We start from the raw sequence: 24,535 nt of genomic DNA on the forward strand, positions 1-24,535 counted from the left end.
TCCGTCCAGCTTGAATCCTCTTGTGTTCCCTCCCAGCCTCCCTCTCCCGCCTCCTCTCAAGCCAGTCAGTTCCTCTACCCTAGTCCCGCTGGTGCCTGTCAGCCCCTCAGCTCACCCTCAGTCTGCGCCAGCTGGGCTCCCTGAGCCATCGCCTCGGGACTTTCACCTGCCAGCTCTGCCAAGGTGTGAGGATTCCCTGTCTCCACCTTCAGCCTCCGAACCCCGGACTCCATCTCGGCCCTCCGAACCATCGGCTCCACCTTGGCTCATAGCTCCATCACCTCCACCGGGGCCCGTCCTCCCACCTGCTCCACCGGGCTCCCTCGTCCCTCTGGCTCCGCCTTGGTCAGTCGTCGACCATCCGCCGCCTTGGGGCTCCATTCCTGCGGCTACACCTAGTCACTCCTCCCCTTCGGCGCTGTCAGGCTCCTCCTTCCCGTCAGCGTCACCTTCATCCTCCGTCACTCCGGCTCCGCCGCGGCATTCCGGTTGCCCGCCTCCACCTCAGTCGCCTGAGCCTCGGACTCCGCCTTGGCCCTCCGGATCCTTAATGTCACCCTGGCTCTCCATCTGCTCGGTTCCATCCTGGGCTCCCCTTCCATCGGCTCCATCTCCGTCAGTCGTCCCCAGGGTGTCGTCAAGGCCTTCTCCACCCTGGCTCCTCCCTCCCTCGACTCCGCCCTGGGGCCTCTTCCTGGCTGGTCTCTGGATTTTCATCGGACTCCTCCTGCTCCTGGCTTCCCCTTGGCTCCTCCCACCCTCCACTCCCCCATGGACTTCTTTTTTGGACTCTCTCTTGTTTTTTTTGTTTTTTTTCTGCCACCCTCCTGCTCCACATCCTCCTCCAGAGCCCCCACCCTCCCTCCTCAGTTATTATATGACGGCGTGGGGTCACGCCTTGCCGGGAGGGGGCGAACTGTAACATGTCTGGTTTTCTGTTTTCCCCTGTGACCTAGTTTTCCCCATTCAGTTTAATTAGTCATTCAGTTCACCTGTGTTTGCAATTATCTCATTAGTCTCCTATGTTTGGTCCATCCTTTATAAGTCTTCAGTTCTCCCTGTGTATTCGTCCGTTCTTGTCTATGTAAGCTTGATTTATTGTCTACCTTTTGATATTCTGATTAAAATACCTTTTGTTTGCATCACCGTCGTCTGCCTGCAGTTGTGCCTCATCAGCCCGTGACAGACTTTACTTTACAATGTATTTTTAGCTATTGCCACAAATATACCCCAGCGACTTAAGACTGGTTTTGTGCTCCAGGGTCACATATGGTTAAATTGTACTGCTGAATGACAAGCATTTATGGTAAGCTATACTTACATGATATATATACTTACAAAATATACATAAATATAATGAAACTTGTATGTCATGTATTTATTTTTAATATATTCATACACAAATGTCAAGATTGAAGTAGAAAGACTGTAATAGTATTTTCTTGTAAAACATACTCCATTGTTCTTTATCTACAACTTTTATAATATATTCTAATAACATTAAATGCAATATTGAGAAAACTCTACAGTTAAAATTATAATTAAGTACTTTACATGTGCTTTAGCATGTTAATCAACACATCAAAATAAGTGTACTTCTTTAAAACACAAGTTTATTAAAACTGATATAAAAAGTACTTTAAAGTAAAACTTGTAATTTGACATTAGTATAAAGTGCACTTTTACTGAAATGTGTTAAGAAACAGTCATTAGATGCATCTCTTCAAATACATTTGTGGCCTTTTATTTTTATTTATATTAGCTGCAAGTAATATATAAAATGTAAAAAACGTAAGTACACTACAAGTGCACATCCAATACAATAAAATGCATTTATTTTCCCTAAGGCTAATCACTCAAATCATATTGCTTTGGCCAGAGTAATGCCCAGTCATTTTATAATCTGCGAAGCAAAACTGAGCCACTATGCAGAAATATTATTTGAAAAAGACAGATGACTAATTTCATTGTGCATATGAAGTTAGATGATTTTGTCCAGTATTCTAACTCCCTCATTTCCTTCATCCTTCCCAGATCTGTCATGTGATGTGACATAATCAATCATTACACAGCGGATGTGAGGAAATACATTGACAGTGTGATCACTGGTATCCTTGTAATATTACAAGCATATAGTATACTACAACAAATAATAAAATATACTCCTAATTTATGTATGTTATAATAAAGATTCATACTTATTTATAGAATATAACTGGAATGGCCAACACTGACTATAATATATATATCCCAAACAGCAGATTAATTGCAGAAGCCTATTTTGAACAGGGTCTTCAATGTCAGCTGCTGCATAGTTCGGGTGTATGACAAGTACAAGCTCAGGAGTCGAGCCAAGCCTCGCAAGCCATTACATAACAAGACAGCAACTTGTTACAGACGGCTGGACTGAAAACCACTCTGCCTCAGGCTTGATTTCTCACAAAATATGCAGTGTACTTTACTCAAATACTCCCCAAAGAATTCAAAAACGACTACAAGCGTTGCGCTTTTTAACATGTTCCTTTAATACAAGTGCAAAGCATGGTTTTATTTCAGCCACATACAGGACGTGGAGCTGCAGAAAGTATAAATCAAACAGTTCACAATACTGAACTCCTCTCTGATGCATTAGACAGTTCAACAAATCTTTTTGTATATCGATCAACATTTTATAAATCAAACATGTCAAAGTTTAGCTTGCTGATATCCTTCATGAAGAAACATTCAGTCATAGAATAAAGAAATAAAAGTATGAACAACTCATAGAGTAGAAAGGAACATCATTTTTAAGTGGATTGAGAGCATGCATTGTCAACTATGAAATCTATGAAAAAAATTGTGACAACATTCACAGCACAACACTTGTAAGGAATGTTCAGTTATTTATAACGGAGATTGAATTAGTTGAAGTGAATCTGGTGCAGCAGGGCGTGTGGTGAAGGGTCAGGCCGGGTCACCAAAGATGATTTAATCTTTTAAAGTGAAGCTTATGTAACAAGTACGGCTGTTTCTGATTCAACAGTTTCTGCTTAATAGCTTTGTAGCACACAAACAAAATTAGTTTCTTCTCTCTCTAATTTTAGAATCACTACACCACTACAATGGAGAAATCCCCATTATAGTATTTTCATAAAGTGCCCCTATTATGGATTTTTGAAAATTATCTTTCATGCAGTGTGTAACAAGTGAATGAAAACATCCTGCAAAGTTTTAAATCTGAAAGTGCACCGTGTATAAAGTTATTATCCGTCAAAAGAAAGAGTCGACTCTGAATCATTGAAACGAGTCCCAAGCTGTTTCATGTTAACGTCAACATGAAACATTAACATATTGCTCACCCACTTGTTGCACGCGCAGACCCGGGAAAATTTGATTTTGGATTTTGGAACGGTAGAAATCGCGGTTTGCCCGGTAACGCTGTACACAAAGCAGCACTGCGCTCACAAACGCTGCTTTATCAGGCATTACAGGCGAGATGAAATTAAATTAAACCAATTGGAGCATCACACAAAGGAAGGGTTTGGAAAAATTAATCGTTGAGCGAATCGTTTGGGAATCGTTGAGCAAGTAAGGTAAAAATAAATGCATATTATAAGACAATGAAAGTGTTTTTTGACCTTGCATGCATGAAATATGAACCTTTCATTACCCATAATAGGGGAACTTTAATGCAGTAATTTAAAATTTGCTGTTAATTTGTGATTATACAAACTGAACTGTGTCTCACACTAGCATTTACATCATGTACTATGAAGATGTCTAATGTTTTGTTATTTCTTTAGCATGTATCATGCACAATCACTTTGCCCCATTCATTAGTGCAATACTTTAAAACTGAATGCATGATGCTTGTGAAAAAGAAGTGCACTGAATCGTATCAAATGTGCACTTGTAGTGTGCTTCAAATCTTAATATTTTTAAAAAAAACTGTACTTGCAGATATAATTAGTGAAATAAAAGGCCACTTAAGTCTACTTAGAAAGAGTGCATGTTCATGACTGTGTTTCTTAACGCACTTAAGTACACTTTTAAGATCATCCTTTACTTACTTGGGTCAAAAAAGCATTTTAAAGTTCAGCTAAATATACATTTTCATTTAATTTCAATTAGCATGCAGTTAGGTGTCCAAAACATAGAATTCAGTTTGCACTTAAGTATATATAATTGCACTGCATATTATTTCCATAATAAGTACTCTTTTTAAAAATATGGGTTACACTTGATTTTAAGGTGTTATTGTTACAGTGTAATTATATATTTAAAACTAAATAATATTAATTAACTACACATACTTACTATGGGTTTGGTTTAAGGTTACTTGCATGTAATAATGCATAATTTATTGTTTTTATAATAATAAGTACATGTAACATGTAATGGCCTTATATCAGTGACTTAGAAATCTTATTTTTTTCACTAACCACGCATAAACGTTGCTTTCTCAAAAACACAATCATGTCCATACATGCTGCTCACATATTATTGTAGCCCAGTTTGTGCTGAATACAGTGTAATCAGACTTTAGCCATTAATATGTTTTTAAGCAACTGAAAAAAAGTACAAATGTCAGGGCATGTCAAAACTTCTCCAGGGCCCCAAAAACACCCTTGGACCCCAGAGGGTTAAAATCAAGTGTTACCAAAATATGCTTAAATGTACTTCTTTTCCACAAGGGGATGCATATTCACTGATCGCAATAAGGGATTATTGTGAGTGTGAATTTCAAAAGCAAGCTGTAACACTAATAATCTTCATAAACTCAACTTCTCATATCATCTTCTGACTTTCATGGACTCTCATTGTGCAATATCAACTTCTCTGTCTTTCTTGCTCAATAGTAGCCATAATAATTTTACTTTACTCACATTCCAGCAATATTCATTCCTATTTGATTTCACTTTCATTTGCATATAAATGGCTTCCCGGCTATCTTTCAACATCTCCAAGAACTGCTATCTTTGGCTTTATAGAGTCTCAGTCTATGATGAGGCCCCATTTCCTTCGGATTGGCCGGTAAAGGCCCAAGATTAGCCTCTGTCATTGACCTTTGGGGTTGTCTAAATGGTGACCCTGACCCGTATGGGATGGGACCAGCTGGTGCCGATGCTGTGCTCTTGGTTGGGGACAGAAAAATCAAAGGTGATTGACTTAAACTCTCTTTTTGGTTTTTTGACGGAGGTTCATATGCGACCTTTGCCTTCCACTCGGCTGGAGGCTCGGGTAAGAGCTTACTCTTAGCAGCATAATGCAGGTTGGAGGCAATGGACTGGTGAATGTCCAGAAATGTAAAGGCTTCATCCACGAGCCCCAGTGGGTGGCGTGAGGCAGCTTCCCAGGGGGTAGGAGCCTTGTGACCCCTGTCTATCCGGGCGGTCTGCCCCACTGGTGGCCGAATGGAAACAGTGTGTGATGCAAGTCTGGGTGATGGAGAAGATGAAACCGACCTGGGGTTGAAACCCGCTGCTGAAAGTCTGACTGGTGGTGACAAGGATGAGCTCCTAAGTGCCTGAAATGAGCAAACAAATTCATTTAAGACAGGTGGCAATAAACAATTCGTTGTTGCAAAACGCTTTTTAAGGGACAGACAGGGTCACTGATATATGTGCATTAGCACAAAGACAATTTTCTATCAGGTTTCCACAAGGAATGAAATGAATCGCACTAAACAAGAAGGGCTGTGCTGCCACCATCTGGTTATGATATGAACTTGCAGGGCACTTTTTACTACAGTTCATTTGATAAATCAGATTTTGCAGGATGAGTAATATTAGCATTTTGAATAAAATATGATGTTATGAGCTAAAAATATGGAATACTCGGTAACACTTTATTTTAAGGTGTCCTTGTTACACATTACACATACTTACTATTATAATAACAATAAATTATGTATAATTACATGCAAGTAACCCTAACCATATAGTAATATTATTCAGTACTTAAATGTATAATTACACTGTAACAAGGATACCTTAAAATAAAGTACATACATAATATACATTTTTGTGAATTTGTAGTATGTTTGTACTTAGAAGAAAAAGTTGACCAAGAACAATGCATGTGGAAAAATTAGTATTATATGCGTTAAAAAAGATTAATGTATTTATATTGTACAATAAAAATGCAATGTATTGTTTTAAGAAGCCAGTAAAGTGTTAAATAAATAATAGTTTCACTATTTAAAATTTTAATACAAGAAATGTCTGACTTTATATTGAAAAATATGACTGTCATGTAGATGTTGCACATTTAAAATTTTGCCTCTGATGTTTTATAAAAACATAAATGAATCAGTCTAAAGTGATATAAAAGTGACAGGTGCCGTAAAGCGAAGAGCTCTCCTCTCCCACATTTCAAATCATGGGACCAGAGATCACATTTCTCCAAATATAGCTCCTGCAGCAGGCCTGGCAGGGCATTCATTCATATCATTTCCACGTTTCCCCAATTATGAAGTATGTCTTACTTAGCTCCTGAAAAGTATGATGCAACACAGGCCCAAATATAGAACAATACTCATACTCCAGCTTGCCTTTTGACATTCTTATTTCAGACTTGCATATTATTGATTTTTTCCATGCAGACAATAATTACTCTCATGCATATAGGACCGAATAGGATGTAAATAATAATAGAATATATAATTTCATATACACCTACTAAAATTTGTGGATTTATGCAATCTAAAATTACTTCTTGTTAAATGTAATCTACTTTTTTTATTAGGAGAGACTGAGGGCCATAAAACCTTTTTTTTCAATCACAGTATTTACTGATAATTAACTGTATTTGCTAACTATATCTATTTAAGAATAATGACAATTGTCGATATTTTACTTACCTTATTAACTGACAATGAATCTACTACTAAAAGAGAAGGAAAAGGATTTTCAAAAGGAATATAAAAAAGCAGGGGATAGTGAGAGAGGTACAAAAAATGCATGATTGTAAAGATGGAAGTGAGTGAAGTGCATGCAAAAACAAACGAACAAAACTGAAGACAGTAATTTTAATGGCACTGTGGTACATTTTACAAATAGTGTACTATGAAGAAAACATCACACAAAGAAATGAACAAAAGACAGCAAAAAGAACAGAAGACAGCAATCAAACTATAAAAATGTACTCGTTGACTTCCTATATCTGTTTTATTTGATGCTCCTCTAATAGAACTGCTGAAAAATACTGAAGCAAACAACAATTTCTTCCTCAAAAATAAACAAGAAACTACACAAAATCTACTTATTTTCATAAAACGAACAAATTAAGAGCTCTCCAACTATTTACCAGCTGTTAAACATTAAAATATTGACACTATTCAACCTACTTGAAAAAACTCACATACTGAGTACATTCATTTCTTCAGTTATGAAGAAAGTCTGAAACATTACTTACAATTTAGAAATATATCAATGTTTTTTTTTCTTCTGAAGGTGGGAGATGATTGAACTTCACTACATAAAATAGTCACCTTGATACATTCTGTCTCTGTTATACAGAATTTCCTTGCACTGTTGGCTCTGTTCATACACTATTTACTTGCATATTACAACCATCATAAGACTGTTCATGTATTTACTGTATTTCTGTCTGTCCACTGAGGTATTGTAATGATTAGTGTTGGTAAGTTCTATTGCAAATCATTTACTCAGTAGCCCACATAACAGACCATTATTTTACTCAGTAGCCCACATAACAGACCATTATGCAACTCTGTCACTTTTTCACCTGTCCAAATATTTCCCTCATTATTAAGCATTCATGTGTCTCTTCTCAAACTCAATCAACAACGATTCCCTTTGACCAAAATTAAGTCTAAGCTGACTAAGTTCATTCTTGTCTTACCTGTCTATACAAATATGTGTTTAAAGTACTTGGCAGAGCATTCTTCTGTAAAAACACCATGTGATATAATTCTGAAATATCTATGCGCACTTCTGTTCTGTTCTAGCAGATCTTAAATGTCGGTTGTTACACAGTATTTCTGTTTGGAAGTATGCTTTTGCTCTACATAAAGTATCTAGATCATAGCTTAGTTGTCCTAAGGTAAAAACACTGGAGAAAAATCACTATAACATAACTATTTTTCAGGAGTGCTTGGCTTCCACACCTGGGCAGCACTCTTCTTGGCTGAAAATTTGGGCTTTGGGGCAGCAATAATACTGCCTCCTGAGGCAGAGTCAGCCCTTGCTGCTACTGGGTAAGATGGCACAACATAAGAATTAGGGGCTGGTTGGTAGGCCAGTGCAGGTTCAGCTTGATATACTGGATTAGGACCTGTCTGATAGGTGGGTGGGGAGGGCTGTTGGTAGGGAGGGCTTGGTGCTTGTTGGTAAGGATTTACAGAAGGCTGTTGGTAAGCTTGTTGGGGATTGTATTCTTGTTGAAATGGGACCTGTTGAGGATGTTGTTGATAAGAATTTAGAGCGGGCTGATATGTATTAGGATGGGCTTGGTGGTAAAGGCCATCTTGCATAGGTGACTGACCAGACATCCCGTAGGGTTGCTGGGCCTGTTGTGGCATAAAACCATAAGGAGGAGGACCTTGGTTATATGCCATTTGCTGGTTTTGATTTGGGGGACCTAATGCTTGGGCTTGAATTTGGGCCTGGGCCTGAGCTTGAGCTTGAGTCTGGGCTTCAGCTGCTTTTTGAGCAGCAAGCTTTTCAGTTGCCTCCTTTTCTGCAGCAAGTTTCTCTACTGCTGGGCCATAGGTAAAAAGGGAGGAATTCAGCTGATAGGGCTGATGCTTCATGACATCAAGAACATGAAGAGGTTTAGGGGCAGGTTTTTGCTTATCTTTGTTTTTGTTCTTGTTTGCTGTTGAAGGGCTAGAGGGGGGAGGCTGCTTGATAGCACCTGGTGGATATGATGGTGAATGAATTGGATTGTATGCCAATGGTGGGGGAGCCCGGCAGTTGGGTGAATATTTCCAGGAATTTGGCAAAGAAGGACAAGGTGAAGATGGTCTTGCCTTATTCTGCACTGTGGTAGAGTCCACAATGTACTTCTCCATTCTGGATTGCCGCTTGGCGAACAGTTCAGCTCCTTTCCCTCTCAAGGCTGGCATCTCAAATGCTGACCCAAAACCAGAGGGGGGCATAGTACTACTTTTTGGAACAGGAGATGGCGCCTTTGTCCCAGTGGTATATGAGTTCATTCGTCGTGGAGGAGTGGACTTAGAGCTCTGACTTGTACTCCATGGCTTGATTGGTTGGGGAGGCAATTTCTGGGATTCATTTTGGGCAATGCTGCTAACTGAACTCTGTTGGTGTTGGGGTGCCCAAGCATTTACAGACAGTTGAGACTGAGACTGTGGTGGTGCCCACTGGCTCACAGGTGGCTGTGATGCATGCTGTTGAGGTTTCGGTGCCCATGGAGGATGTGCCTGAGGCTGAGTTGGTGGGAGTGGCTGAGCCCAGGGAGGCTGAATTTGACTCTGTGCCGGTGTCCAAGAGTTCATTGCTTGTTGAGGATGTTGAGAAGCAGGTTCTTGTCCCCACTGTGGATGTGGTTGGGACTGGGGTGGCACTGGTGGCCAAGGATTCATAGGTTGCTGCACTGGTGCTGTGGGCTGAGGTGGAGGTTGAGTCTGCTGAGCCCATGGAGGCTGCGCTTGAATTGGGCTCTGTGGCTGCGTCCATGCATTTGCAGATGGCTGTGTTGGCTCTTGCTGTTTGGCCAAGTTGGTTGAAGCTGTGACCCAAGGTGGTTGAAGCTGTGACTGCTTCTGAGATTGAGTCCAAGAAGGCTGTGGCTGTTGCTGAGGGGATGATGCCCAATGTGGCATTAACTGGGATTGTTGGAACTGTTGTTGTTGGGTCCATGCTGGATGTTCCTGAGCTTGATTTTGATCTTGTTGCCAAACATTGATAGATGGTTGTGCCAGCTCTTGCGACTGAGACCATGGAGCTTGTGGGGTTGACTGATTTGGACTTGGTGCCCAATAATTGATTTGGGACTGAGGCTGTGGTTGATGTTTGGTTGGGGGTGAAGTTTGAGGCTGTGTCACCCAAGAAGGCTGGGATTTTGTTTTAGAAGGCACTTGTACTTCTGGAGGACCTTGAGACTGTGTCATCCACTTTGGCTGTGTTTGAGACTGGTTTTGAGATGGGACTTGCAGTTGGACCTCATTTGGACCCCAAGTACTTACTGGAATCTGCTGATGACCTTGGTTTGGAGCTGGATCCCATGATCTGACAGACGGATCTGACTGCGTAACAGGTGGTGCGACAGGAGCAGAACTCATTTGTGGCTGGGGCTGTTTCTCATTCCAGGTTTCTGGTTGCTGGTTCGGCTCCATTTGGGATTCTTGTTGTTTCCAGGCATTATCTGGAGGAAGCTGTTCAGGACAGTGTGAAACATCATGGGATTCAGGGGCCAATGTAGGCTTTTCTTCAGACAACATTGGGGCCCCCATTTCAGGGGCAGGGGCAAAAGTAGCATCAGCCCCTGTGACTGGAGCTTCTGCAGGGGCTGGGACACTGTTTTCGGTTTGCTGTGGGATGGGTTGGTCAGTAGTTTCTTGTTGAATAGACCATGGGGGAGAAGCAGGGTTAATGTGAGGTTTAGGAGCTACTGGTGGTGGAATTTTGTGTTTCATCTTAGGAGACTGGAGAAAGTTGCAGGCTTCAGCTCCTAAGCTTAAATAATCTTCTTCTGGGCAAGACTCAAACCCTGCCTTCTTGCCATTCCTGTTAAGGAGATTCAACAGAGCAGGATTAGGTGAAACCTTGGGAGACTCCTTGAAAGTGAACATAGGCTTATTGGCACTCCTCCTCCTTGTATCTTGCAAGATACCAGTCTTGATAGCAGGCACAGATATACGCTCATCACGGGAAGCAATCTGTTCACCTTGTCCCAATGAATACCCAGGCTGTTCTTGATTGTCTGCACTTGATGAGGAGGAAAATGGAGCAGCCGCTCTATTCTGAACTGAAAATGGTTTGGCACTCCTGTTTGTGACTAACGGCTGCATTTCGTTTTGCATTTGCTGATCGAACATGCCATTCATATGATGTGAATACTGTTGCACTTGCTGTTGTTGGCAGTGTTGTTGCTGATTGTATGATTGCATTTGTTGGTACATTTTTTGTTGCTGGTAGTCTTGCTGTTGTTGGTACTGATGTTGCTGTTGCTGGTATTGTAGCTGCTGCTGCTGCTGTTGCTGCTGTTGTTGATAGTACTGTTCTTGGTACGGATGATTCTGTTGTTGCTGTTGCTGCTTTTGTGCCGATAAGCTGTGGTGTAGATTTACATCCATGTAATTCTGGGTCTCTTGTGCATGCATGTAAGTCTGCTCCTCCATGTGTTGGTATGCTTGAAGTGTCTCAGTCTCCTGCATTGCTTCAACAGGGATCCCCTTACTTCTCATCTCTTCATGTTCTGCTACTATCTCATCCATGCGCTGTTTGCGCTGGGCAAACATGAGGGCTCCTTTCCCCTTGGTGTCAGGTAGTGCATCCATACCTTGCTGGTTGTCAAGCTTGCGCTCTATCTCAAGTAATCCAGTATCCCAATAAAAGCTTACAATGCTTTTCTGGCCTGAGGCATTGGTAAAGAAATCCTCATCAATTTCTGTTTCACTTGTGGCAAGAACAGTGAACTCAACAGCGTGCTCCTCTTTGGCGTCTTCGTCGTCCTTATAATCTGGCTCGTCTTCACCAGTACCGTAGCTTACAAGCGTATACTTCTTGGCCCTCTGTCTATGCTTCTTAAACATCAACACCCCCTTGTTATTAGGGTTGGGGGCAGGAGCCGACAGCAGGAGTGCAATGCGCTTGCATTTGGACTTGGCCTCTTTCACCTGCTTCTCTGAAAGGCTCTCAATGCGCCGGAGCCCTAAGAATGAAAAAATGAGAAGTTTAGGTTACGGGTAGAGAGTGAGGCGGGTGAGGTCATAAAGAAGGGCTGTTGGTTGGTCCTGGTGGCCTAATGCACTGAACTGTGTATGAAGCATATAAATAGCACTGTTATGTGAGCAGCCAGTAAGTCATTTCATATGAGAGGACTTGAACTGGGAAAATACAAGTATTAACTGAGAACCCTGTAGCTAACTAATTTTTAACTATTGTTAAACCAAATGCATAATTGTGTGTTATGCATCTGAATATACTGCATGCAATTCAGATTCTGTCAATTAAAAAAAAAAAAAAAAAGTTTTTAAGAGAGTCATGGCTCGTCCGCTAATCAAAAGATGAATCCCTGGTTTAACAGGCGTTAAAAGGAATTCACGGTTCTCCTGACCCACATTACTCCCAATGACCCAATATCTCATTCTTTGATTTGACAACACCATCACCAATTAACTAAATCTCTGATCCATGTATAACATCCAGACATTAACATAAGCCAATTACAGCTGTGAATGTGTCTAGAGCACGTTACTGACGTTGAGCCAATAGCAGACACAGCAGAGAAAAAAGAGGGAGTAAAAATAGTCCCGGGGCACTGTGTGGGCTTGCTAGTGCCAGAGCGCTAATACAAGCCCATATGTGTAGCTCTAAAAGCTGTAAAAAAAAAACACCCTACCCTATTCCAGTCAATATACATAGAAGTAATGTAAGGCCCCATATTCCCACCAGGCACCTGTGTCAGTCCTTTAAAAATAGATTTGGCTAAAACTTAGAGAGAATAAAGACTTGCCACATTTCTGATTCTTGTCTTTCCAATCTCAAGGTGGAGATAGCCATAGATCAGTGCTCCTTCCTTTTCAGTGCTGCTAAGATGGCCAATTTTAAAGGATCGGGTAACAGGCCAGAGTCACACATGCTGATGTCTGTCAAATGGCACTTTTGCAAGCATCATTAGCATGCCATGTTTTATTCTTAACTTTACCAGTCATGTCACCCTGCGAGCCCCCACCCATTACTGCTACGGTGAATCATTGCTATCCATGAATCTATCTATCTATCTATCTATCTATCTATCTATCTATCTATCTATCTATCTATCTATCTATCTATCTATCTATCTATCTATCTATCTATCTATCTATCTATCTATCTATCTATCTATCTATCTATCTATCTATCTATCTATCTATCATCATCTAAAATCCATAACAGACATTTCATATTAAAAGTATTACTTAACCACTTATTCATGCTTTTGCTCACAAATCATTAAAAGTATACATTACACAGATCATAATACAGTAACGCAATAAGTTACAATAAACAGGGGTTAAAAAGAGCCATACAAACTGGACAGGAATTGTGTTGAACTTTTTTTAAACTATAACTTTAGGAATTAGAAGCGCAAGCAATCCACAGCTGACTCCGTCAGTTCACTGATGCTATATCTATAACCTAAGCTTTTAAAATAAGAAATTATTGCTATTCTTGAAAACAGATACTATATCACACTATAAGAAGAAACACTGAAAATCAGATGTTACTTACTGGCGTGCCTTGCCCGGTGCTTGTTGGGCTTGTTGACCTCCCTCTCCGATTCGGAGTCCCACTCCTCTGAGGGAAGTCCAAAGGACACAGATGAGGAGGTGGGAGCTTCTTCGATGTGCCCTCCTTCTTCCCCACCAGAATCCAACCGTTCACTGGCCTCTACCCCCTCCTTTCCTAAACTGCTCCCAGATAGCTTCTGCACTGTCACCTCCACCTGTCCTGGCAAAGCAGGGGGTTTGCTAACCAACACACCCCGCTGGCCAAGGGGTTGCCGGTCTCGTCGGGGTATGTAGAGGGGGTTACCTGGAGTAAATGCGGTGGTTGTATAGTTAACGCTCTGATCCGTCTTTCTTTGATGGATGTCTCCCACAGCTCCATAAGCACTGCCTAATGCAGTACAGTCTGGCTCCTCCAGGGTGGTCCTGGAGAGCGAGAGCTGCAATTCGACCACAAATCCTGGGGTTACATCCAAACTGGTGTCTCCACCACTCTGGTCATCGGTGACTCTACTTGTATTCCTAGAAGCAGGTATCTGAACTTGGGTCCGGACCAATCGAGTCCTCGCTGGACACTCTCCATCGCTGTCCGTCTCCCCATAATATGCTTCATCCTGGGACTCAGAGGTGTATAGTTCCTGTGGCTTGTGAAGCCTGGATGGAGAAGGGATCCGAAAAGTGGTACTAACCATTTCAAAGCTCTCTTGAGGTTGACTACAGCATCTAGAGAGAGGGGATCATGGTAAAATCACATTATTTGAAGTTAATCCGTCCATTTTAACACCAAGACTTCATTATCAAGCAAATAATTTATCGGAAATGAGAAAACTACCTTAGTTTTCAGTTACCATTGGGAGAATCAAAATTTGGCCATTTTATTTTTCTGTGAATCACATATTAATGTCTTATTAATCTAAATAAATATTGGTTTTTGATTGCACAGTGGGTGATGTAGTGAGTGTTTAGTATTTCATTTGTAAAGACAGGCATAAACAAGACATTTCATGAACTATACTACAAATGCAAATAACTGTACAGTTTAATGCATGCATCACAGTATGTCACATCTGGTCTAGAATGAGTGACAGAAGAGGAAGAGAAACTTTAATACTTCTATAATGAAATGAAAAAGCGATATCATTTTTGCATAAAAAACATCATTGCACAAATCAACAATGTAATGCATTGAAGATAAAGAGGCAACCAGAGTGCATGAAAGAACATTTGTCCAAGCAATAAAATACCTTTTGACAAGCAGCTGTAGACAGTCAGCTGAGGCCTCAATGAGATCAATAGCATCTGAGAGACTGAGGTTAGAGCAAGGCTTTCCATTCACTGACACCAGCTCATCATTCTCACACAATCCAGCTACGGCAGCAGGACTGCCATCCTCTATCTATAAGATAGATAATAATCATGCATTTATTAAAGGGTAACTTTAGCAATTTAAAAAGATATAATTGAACATAAAAGTAAGGGTAGACAAAAAGTGCTTTCTGTAAAAGTATCATAGTAGCTTAAGGGATAGTTCACCCCAAAAAAATGCACCCAAAATCATAATTTTTTTCTGTTCAACATAAAAGAAGATAGTTTGAAGAATGCTGGGAAACAAACAGCTGCCGGTAGCCATTGACTTCCAGTGTTTTTATATACTGTGGAAGTCAATGGCTACCAGCAACTGTTTATTTCCCAACTTTCTTCAAAATATCTTCTTTTATGTTCAACGGAAGAAACAAACTCATGCAGGTTTGGAGCAACATGAGGGTGAATAAATGATGACAGAATTGACATTTTTGGGTGAACTGTCCTTTTAATACTGATTATTAAAAAGAGGAAAATACATCTGATAATAAATTAATACATTCTTAGAAAAAGAAGGGCAAAAGCATTTACACTGAAAAATCAATACTGTTTTTGTAAAACACAGTGTGAACGTGTAAAACTGTAGATGGATGAAAAAAGAACTGTATGCCCATCCTTGGTTCATAGACAGTGCATCTTAATTTAGACCAAGTGTCTCTAATTTACGCATCACAACAGCTGCATGTCAAATGACTAAACAGTGCTACTGGCCAGAGCAGGTCTATGAGCCATTAGCCTCACAAAGAGAAGCAGAGACACTTCAACATTTTCAAGATTTAATATCAGCCATCTGTAGCTTTGAGGGCATCACAAATCAACTCTGCAGTAAGGTCAAGTCATAAAGCAGAGCGATTGTTCGTTGAAGATTGCAGTGTAATTGTAGAGTCTATCTGCTTGATTTAGCACATGGTATTATTGATATGTTTATGCAGTAAAGCTGGCAAGTGAACTGGAAATCTATATCGAACTGCAGATCAAATCTTTAAAGTGAATGAAAAAAGTAACAAAGAATAATTCAGTCCTGAGATAACCTTATTTATTTGGACAATTTCATTACAAGCCATTCCCAAGTATAATGGCAGCATTATGAGAGCAAATCTATTTATGACTATCTGCCAGTGATAAATACCTTCACCTAAAATACACTTCTTAGATAAATCACCAAAGATCATGAAACTACAGATGTCATGCCATGCCTTCTGAGGTCATAACTTAAACTGGAGCAATTTCAATCAGGAATTGTGAGATTAGTTCCTCAGTATCACAGCTCATGTACACACAACTGCTCAAGCCAGACGGACAACAACACATTTGCATGTTTCATTTGTGCTGACAACCGAAAAGGCTGACCGAAACTTTACATACAGTACAGTGATGATTTTCTGTTGCAGATAATGTATACTCTGTACATTTCAAAAATGTGGGGTAGTATGTTTTTCATAGATTTTCACGAATTGTTATATAAAATATACAGTTATGTTTTACTTATTGTTAAATTGTTGATTTAGTTGAATTAGTTTGGCATTAACTGCATTTAGGAAGCTCAATTTGGTCCAGAAACGTGGTCACTGCCCCTCTCCTAAATCACTTTTCTAGTGCATGAAATCATATTCCAGCCAACAATTATGATTATGATTATTCATAAGCTCTTTGTTCATCCGAATCCCACATAACTGGAATTGCAGAAAACTACTGTTTGACAATGGAAAATTCTGGAAAAAAGGGATATATTTTACAAATTGCATCATGTAAATAAACTGTCACACCTCAAATGGTAAGGAAATTTACACTGATGTTAAATAGCATATATAGCTTATACGATGCTGTTGACAGACAGTTCTTGGATCCAAGACAGTTGGTGTCTCCATCGACCCCAGGAGGTTAACAAAAGCTAACATTGTAATATTGCCATCTGTTTACTGATGCCCAGGATCCAAGAACTGACAGTCAACAGCATGCGTATGTAAGCTCTCTATGCTATTTAACATCAGTGTACATTTCCTTACCATTTGAGGTGTAACAAAGTTTTCCACACACACACACACCCACACACACACACGCATGTTGGGTTTCCATGTTTTATGGGGACTCTCCATAGGCGTAATGGTTTTTATACTGTACAATCTGTATGTGCTATTGCCCTACACCAAACCTACACCTAAACTTAGCCCTCACAGGAAACATGCTGCATTTTTAGATTTTCAAAAAACTTTATGCTGTATGATTTATAAGCTTGTTTCCTCATGGGGACCAAAAAATGTCCCCACAAGATTAAGATTTACTGGTATTACTATCCTTGTGGGGACATTTGGTCCCCAGGACGTGATGAATACCAGGTGCACACACACACACACACACACACATATATATATAAAACGCCTTAAAGCATATAAAAAAATGCACTGTTTGAAAACACTTTGACAATGGATTGCTCCATAGGGTCTTTTGAGGACAATATAGTTAATTACCACTAGGGGCCAGTGTGCAGTCAATAAAAAACACCCCTTTAATACATTAAAGTTATTCTGAGATGAAAAATAAACTTCAATACAAAAGATCTGATACTCACAAATGATCTGCAGAAAGTTTCGGTCTCCAGTGGCTTCTCTTCTCTTACTAAATATTTAGATAAAACTCTACGCCTACAAATATATGTCCAAGCAAGCACAGCAATGCCACAGAGGAGAACATTTTTCATCAACACACAGCTGGCCGTCTGTAGCTTTACAACACATTAAGGTGTAAATATTGTAAACAGCACTGATATTTCTTATTTAAAGTCATTACGAATCTGGCCTAAATACGGCTCCTCAACCTATTATGTTGCACATTAACAATCCTGAAAAATAGCCAAGCCTTATAAAGCCACTGGCATAATGCCCAGTTTATAGGTGACGGTTCTTTAATTGAATAAAACCATGGAGCTGTGGGATTGTTATGAAGCTGCAGAGGAGATGGAAGAGCTCTGGTCACCGTATAAGGGCTTTTCAGAGGGACAGAGCCTATATAATCGCTGCTCAGATGGACAAGTAACGGCAGATTTGAGCACAAACCTCATCCAAAAAGGAGGGGAAAAAACCATCTAGCATTCGTACTTGTGACCACAGTAAATCTGATTTAAACTTCAGGGGTGACAATAAACAGGACATTTTATTTTGAATATTGCAAATATCTGTGCTCAACGTAAATAATGACACAACTTTGATTTTTGGGTGAACTATCCCTTTGAGTGGGACAAAAAAAAAACATTCAAAAAGTTCAGCTAACTGCATATAATATAAAATTGCACGTGCTTTTTATTATGTTAGTCAACATATTAAAATAACTGCACTTCTTTAAGGATTAACAAAAATGTAAAGATCAAGAAAAGATCGAGATATGATGATATTTGGCATTATTACAAAGTGCACTTTAAAGAAACAGTAGTTGTTTAAGTGACATTTTATTTCATTAATATTGTATTATCTGCAAGTACAGTTTTTCTAAAAACTTTGAAGGCATGAAGTACACTACAAGTGAATACAATTAAGTGCACTTCTTTTTCACAAGGAACGTGAAACATTTTAGGTCATCTGACTTTTTTGTTTTAGCATAAGGAGATTTACAATGTGAGGAAATACATTTGAATAACTTTGCAAACACTGTGCATATACAGTTGCAATACAAACTGTACTAAAAGAGTAGAATGTGCTTAAACAAAGAGCCAAAATGTTATTTAATAAGTCAGTTCATGCAAGTGGAAAGAGTGAGTGTGTAAAGCTTGAAAAATAAGTTTTGAAAAACTCAACACTTTGATTTTCTTTTGTTTGAAAGCAAGGCTGATTGCGTTATAGGGCATTTGTTTATTGGACATTGCGATCAAACATTATTTGGCACGAAAAAGTGCATTTTAAACGTAACATTTTGGAAGAGAAAGTCAAAAGCACAATTAGTTTTGTTCCCATAAAGTAAATACAGCATGCTGGAAAGTTCTCTCGGCTTCTTCTGCCTCCTACAGCTTAAAGCAATTATCTTTCACTATTTCCAACAGACATTTCAGGTATAATGAACCATGGTGGTCTAAAGACCGTCAGGTTCCCATTGTTAAATACACATTAGCCGTAAATGGTGTACTTTCATATACTTGTGCTGGGTGAGTTGGGTAGCAGTTTACCGCAGCACACAGGAGTGAATCCAGCTGTAATGTTGATAGCTAAATGACTTAAGGTTAAGCATAACTCCTTACTACAGATTGCTGGACGCCTTCCATCGGTCTAACGGTTCATTATGAAAATGTTTTTGTACGTGCATGTTCAAAGGACACTGTAGCAATCTGTACTTCTAATGAACTCACATTGGGCCCTTTGTAGATGCCAAAAGATCCATGGAGTGCTCTAACTGTACGGCAGAATAAAAAATCAGACCATTAGCAAACTAAAGACTTTTACCATTATAAAGCAATGCTGCACATTATATATGAGAATGAAATATAAACATAACACACATACATGAATGCATAATATCCTAGTGAAAAAGCAATGTGATTTTTAGCACCAAATGTCCACTTGCAGTGTATTTAAAACCTTAAAAGTATATATTTTTTAAAAATCTGTATTTGCAGATAATGCAATATTACTTAAATTAAAGGCCACTTAAGTGCACTTCAAGAAAGACATTTTGTGACACTTAAGTAGACTTGAATTAAAAAGTGCACATGAATGAAGGTACATTTTTAAAAATATATTTTCTTTATAACATTCTGTTGTGCTTTAAAGAAGTACACTTTTATGTGTTGACTAACATACTGTACTAAAGCACATGTAAAGTTAAAGTATGTTAACTAAACATCATTGCAAATTGCAAATACATTTAAATAAATAACATACAAGTTCTCATAGAAATGAGATTAAAGGCTTTTAATTTACCATTAATGCTTGCCAGTACATTCAGTAATCCAAACGTAATAGAACTAAAATGAAATTACACATAAACCAAAGATGCACTTAAGTTCTACTTAAGTGGGTAAAAGCACTCAAAAGTTCATTCAAAAAAGTTGGATTCATTTAATTGGAACATGCAATTCTTTTAACGTATATTATTTCCCTAATAATTACTCTCTTTAAGTACTGAACACCATGACCTCCCTTATGTATCACACTGAACAGTATTTCTCAGCTTCATGTCATTTTTGTTTTTAGGCATGTTTCTCTGCTGAATTTGCTCTTAGTTGAGTCAGGTAAACGTTATGTCTTCCAGATGACTTAGAGGAGCACGGGGTGACTCCACAAAGATGGAAGCATGTATCTCTCTCATGACAGCACAGGCAAATATTTGACTGCTCAGCTAAAAGTGTGAGCTTGCATATGTCTCATGTATGCGTCGAGTCTATACAGATCTAACAGAAAATGATCTCAGAACCCTAACAGGACAAAACAAGCAATGCTATCGGGATTAATATTACGTAGTTATATATACTATTGGATTACTATTAATTAGGTTATTACTAAAGAAATAGTTCACCTAAAAATGAAAATGTGCTGAAAATTTATTCACCCTCAGGCCATCCAAGATGTGTGTTGCTCACCAATGGATGCTCTGCAGTGAATGGGTGCCGTCAGAATGAGAGTCCAAACAGCTGATAAATACATCACAATAATCCACAAGTAATCCACACCACTCCAGTCCATCAGTTAATGTCTTGTGAAGCAGAAAGCTGCATGTATAACAACTTTATCATTAAGATGTTTTTAGCTTCAAACCATTTCTTCTGGTTAAAATACGAGTCCATATTACCCGCTTTTTCCAGTAAAAAAAAAAATCTCATCTAGCTGAATCAGAAATATGCACAGATCAAGAGAATAAACAATATAATAATAAAAAAAACCCCAATAAAAACACTTCTACACAAATATGTGGGTGGATTTTGATTTTAGAGGACAACAGGAGATGGATTATTTCACTAGAGGAAGCGTTATTATGCATTATGGACTGTTGGTCAGAAATTTTTAAGTTAAAAAGGCAACAGTTTTAAGTTAAAAACGTCTTAATTATGGATTTGTTTCTTATAAACATGCATCTTTTCTCTTCAAAAGACATTAACTGATGGACTGGAGTGGTGTGGATTATTGTGGTGTTTTTATCAGCTGTTTGGACTCTCATTCTGACGGCACCCATTCACTGCAGAGGATCCATTGGTGAGCAAGTGCTGCAATGCTATATTTCTCCAGATCTGTTCTGATGAAGAAACAAAATAATCTACATCTTGGATGACCTGAGGGTGAGTAAATTTTCAGAATTTTTTTAGTTTTGATCAAACTATTACTTTAATGTTAATGAAAACAATACTCGTTATTTATGATAATTCTGCGGTTATACTGTATGTCCCCTGCTGGTCAACAGTGGAATATCAGTTTTCTGAAACGCACTGTTGTGACAATGACAACCTGAATCATCATGTTCTATATGATAGGGAAGTGATGTGATAGATGAGCATGATTTATTAAAACAAGGACCATATTAATCAAATTAGGAGAAAATAAAATATACACAAAAACCAACAGATCTTTATCCATTCAAGTGAATTTTAGACTGCATCTGTTTTAAAGTTATTTAGCAGTATGTATGCTTCTTGTTTAATTATGCAGTCCTGAAATATATATACATAAAAACAGCCAGTTGAGAGTTTTAGATTTATGAGTCAAGGCTATGGGTACACTGCATTTCTCCAGTAGTGTTGTATTTAAAGGTAGACTTCTAAAATTATAATGACACCAAAAACAGAGGCTTACTTTGCCGGTTATAGTTTTATGACGGTTAAACTTGAGTGCACTGTAATATCACTACAAAAAGTCAAAGTTTGCCAATTAGGAGTTTGCCAAAGCTAAGTCTATAAGCCTTTATATGGACTGAAACCGTACTAATGGCTATTAATGTTTTACGGAATTTCAAAATACAGCTATATTTTGAGAATAACACTTTATGGAGCTACACACAAATGACATTTTCAGCTGAGAATGACATTGTTTCTTAATTACCTGTACACTAGCCAGGAACACATATTTCTAGCCACTCACGTCTAGTCTGTTATTGTTGATTAGTTGGTCAGTTCCACTGACTAGTACCTACATACTTAATATACATATTTGAGCATTAATTTTGATATGCTACATATCATTAGTTACATCAGTTACATGTAGAAGCAACCTTTGTAACAAATCTATTCATATTTTATGTGAAGAGGTACTGTAAAAAAAATATTTTAAAGCTGTAAATAAAACAAAGATTATGTTTTCATGAAATCATGTTTTACAAAACAAACAATTTCCTTCTTGAAACTAAATCCTTCTTGAAATGTTTAATATAATGAGATATGTGCAGTTTCTTTGTAGTTTTTCAGCAATTTCTGAGTGAATTTTTTTTCAAATCCTACACCAATTTATTATTATTATTATTATTTTCATTGTAATTTATGGTCCTTTAATCTGTGTGGCTTTCCAATGATATTTAATAAAATAGCATTTGTAATGTTAATGTTCCAGGCAAATAAAATAAATAAATCACGAAAAACTAAATAATAAAACAGTAGCAATAAATAAATACATTTCTTCAAATTCTATAGAATCAGCGCGATCTGTTAATTGTGAAAAAAAATTTAATTTAATCATTTAAAAAGTAAGAACATTGCTTACTTGCTTTCTGTGGAACAAGAACAATACGAGATTTTGAAAAGAAAATTCTGTTTTAATTTTTTGGGTGAACTACCCCTATAAGTCTATTATAGTCTGTTTGTTAAAACTGTGTAATCCAAATGAATGAAAATTTTATATGCAATTCAAATAAGTAATCTGAAATATTAGGCCTAAATAGTTTTGTGTGAGTAATTGAGCATAGTGAAAACAGTGTGGGTTTTTAAAAATCTGTTTTTGCAAGTGATTCCGTTCACCACTGAGCATAGAAAACAGATATGGAAAACTCCCACTAAATTCTGAATCGTAAACATGCTAATATTCAGTACAACAGCACTCCTGCTAGCATTATATTGCTTAAACATTTTACCCTTTTTGTAAATACCATATTTCATAGCCATGAAGAGCGTTTAAACGTGTTAAGCTGTTACATAAACAAAGCATTTAAGTATAAACATATGTCTCACGGGGTCAGAGGCTGTGTTTAGGGCGGTGCTGATTATTTTCATATAAATATTCCATATAGATCATTATGAATACAACTTCAAAATGTGCACATGTTCTAAGCTGACACTGATATAAGACGTTTTAGTAATTTGGCACGTTATCCCTAAATCAATGTTTCCTCTACAGTTAAAAGATCAACTAATAATTCCAGCCGCTGGAAACTAACAGTTTAGATTCTTGATATCTATGGGAGTGATGACAGATTGTCTGTACTTGGCCAACAAACTTTGTTAGCTTTGCTGTGACCATATAAGGACCCTTGCTCAAGTCTGGGACAAGCAGAGCCTGCGCAGCACAGATCTGCCTGTAAAATTCAGCTAAAGAAAAACAACTTTACCAGTGAACATTTATCAAAACAACAGGCCAATCTGAACTCCGCGGGTGGCCGCTAAGACATGTTGTCATTATGCAAGAATCCAACTCAACATTCGTTTACAACATTGCCCAAGTGTCCAGCAAAGGCAGTTAACCGTCTTTGCTTTCTGTTATTTATCTGTATAAGAGAACTACATTTATATAAACCTCAAGTTTTGACAATATAGGCCCAGCTTTGTGATTGCAATTATCTTGCACGTGTAAACTCAAATGAACATTAAACCCACCTTTTTGTCTAAGAACAAAACTTTCAAGATGCCCACATGTAACAAAACTTGCTGAAGATGAGTTCCTGGTTGAATCTGATCCAAGCTGGTGTTTATCCGATAAACCAGTTGACATCCTGGCCAGCTAAAAAAGTGCCAAAAACCCAACTAAAGACCAGAAACCCAGCAGGGTCCTCTGAAAGTGCATTTGTGTGCTTCATAATAAAATTCAAACAATAAAACAAATTGGAGAAAGAGCCATAATAAGAGAACAGAAAGCAATGGATATTCATCCTCGTCACCAGGTACTATAAACTGTGTTATTGTTGAATCTTCATCAGTAGTCTCACCTCAAGCAGCTGGATTGGATGTTGAGGGTCTTGAGTGCTCTGGCGGAGTGTGAACCCCCAGGGTGCTCCGCCACGCAGCGTCACGCACACAAAGTCGCCCGTGCCCATCCTCCTGCGGCTGTCCTCCAGTCTGAGAGAAGTCAAGCTTCTTCTGAGATATCTGAGGCTGCCTTTGGTGGGTGTAAATCCACAACAGCTGGAGTCCGGCCCTCTTTTCGGCGTCATTCTTCAGAGACCATCCTGAGGAGAGTAACTTTTCTTTACTCAGGTTTGACCCTCAAGCATCCTTCGGGACAGATTTGGGGCAAAATCAGTTATTTAAAAAAAAATGTTTCCTTAATCTGAACTGTACAAGACTGAACACACACACACACACACACACACACACACACACACATTCCAAACAAAACATGTCTGGAACAAGTTACTTGTTAGGTTTATTGTTTATTCTTAGTACCTGTTTGGTACTATTTGGTACCATTTTATTTTTTTGAGTTATTGAAGTTTGATGTTTTTTTTTTGGTGAGAAATAAATGATTACTCTGTCTCCTTCTTTGTCTTTTCCTTATAGCATGGTCAGATTTATCTGTAAGCATCTTTGTATAATCTCACCCAACACAAATGTTTTATTTATTTTTTTAATTGTACACTTTTAACTTGTGATAAAACCTA

The 24,535-nt window shown here is 38.5% G+C and overlaps 1 protein-coding gene across 2 annotated transcripts; it reads right to left on the minus strand.

Annotated features, from left to right (window-relative positions):
• Positions 1-2,504: 2,504 nt before the first annotated feature.
• LOC306875467 (synaptopodin-2-like) lies at positions 2,505-24,010 on the minus strand. Of its 2 annotated transcripts, XM_079426049.1 has the most exons (5): positions 23,864-24,010; positions 14,644-14,795; positions 13,404-14,122; positions 8,082-11,841; positions 2,505-5,506 (listed from the first exon to the last, which is right to left on the minus strand). In XM_079426049.1, coding segments are annotated over exons 1-5 (4,740 nt in total). In that variant the 5' UTR covers positions 23,972-24,010; the 3' UTR covers positions 2,505-5,505. The 2 variants fall into 2 exon arrangements, with proteins under 2 accessions (XP_079282175.1, XP_079282176.1); XM_079426050.1 differs by lacking the exons at positions 14,644-14,795; positions 23,864-24,010 and adding an exon at positions 14,232-14,284 and having other exon boundaries at positions 2,510-11,841.
• Positions 24,011-24,535: the final 525 nt, after the last annotated feature.

The sequence above is a fragment of the Barbus barbus genome (genome assembly GCF_936440315.1).
Source record: "Barbus barbus genome assembly, chromosome: 1".
Taxonomy (NCBI): domain Eukaryota; kingdom Metazoa; phylum Chordata; class Actinopteri; order Cypriniformes; family Cyprinidae; genus Barbus; species Barbus barbus.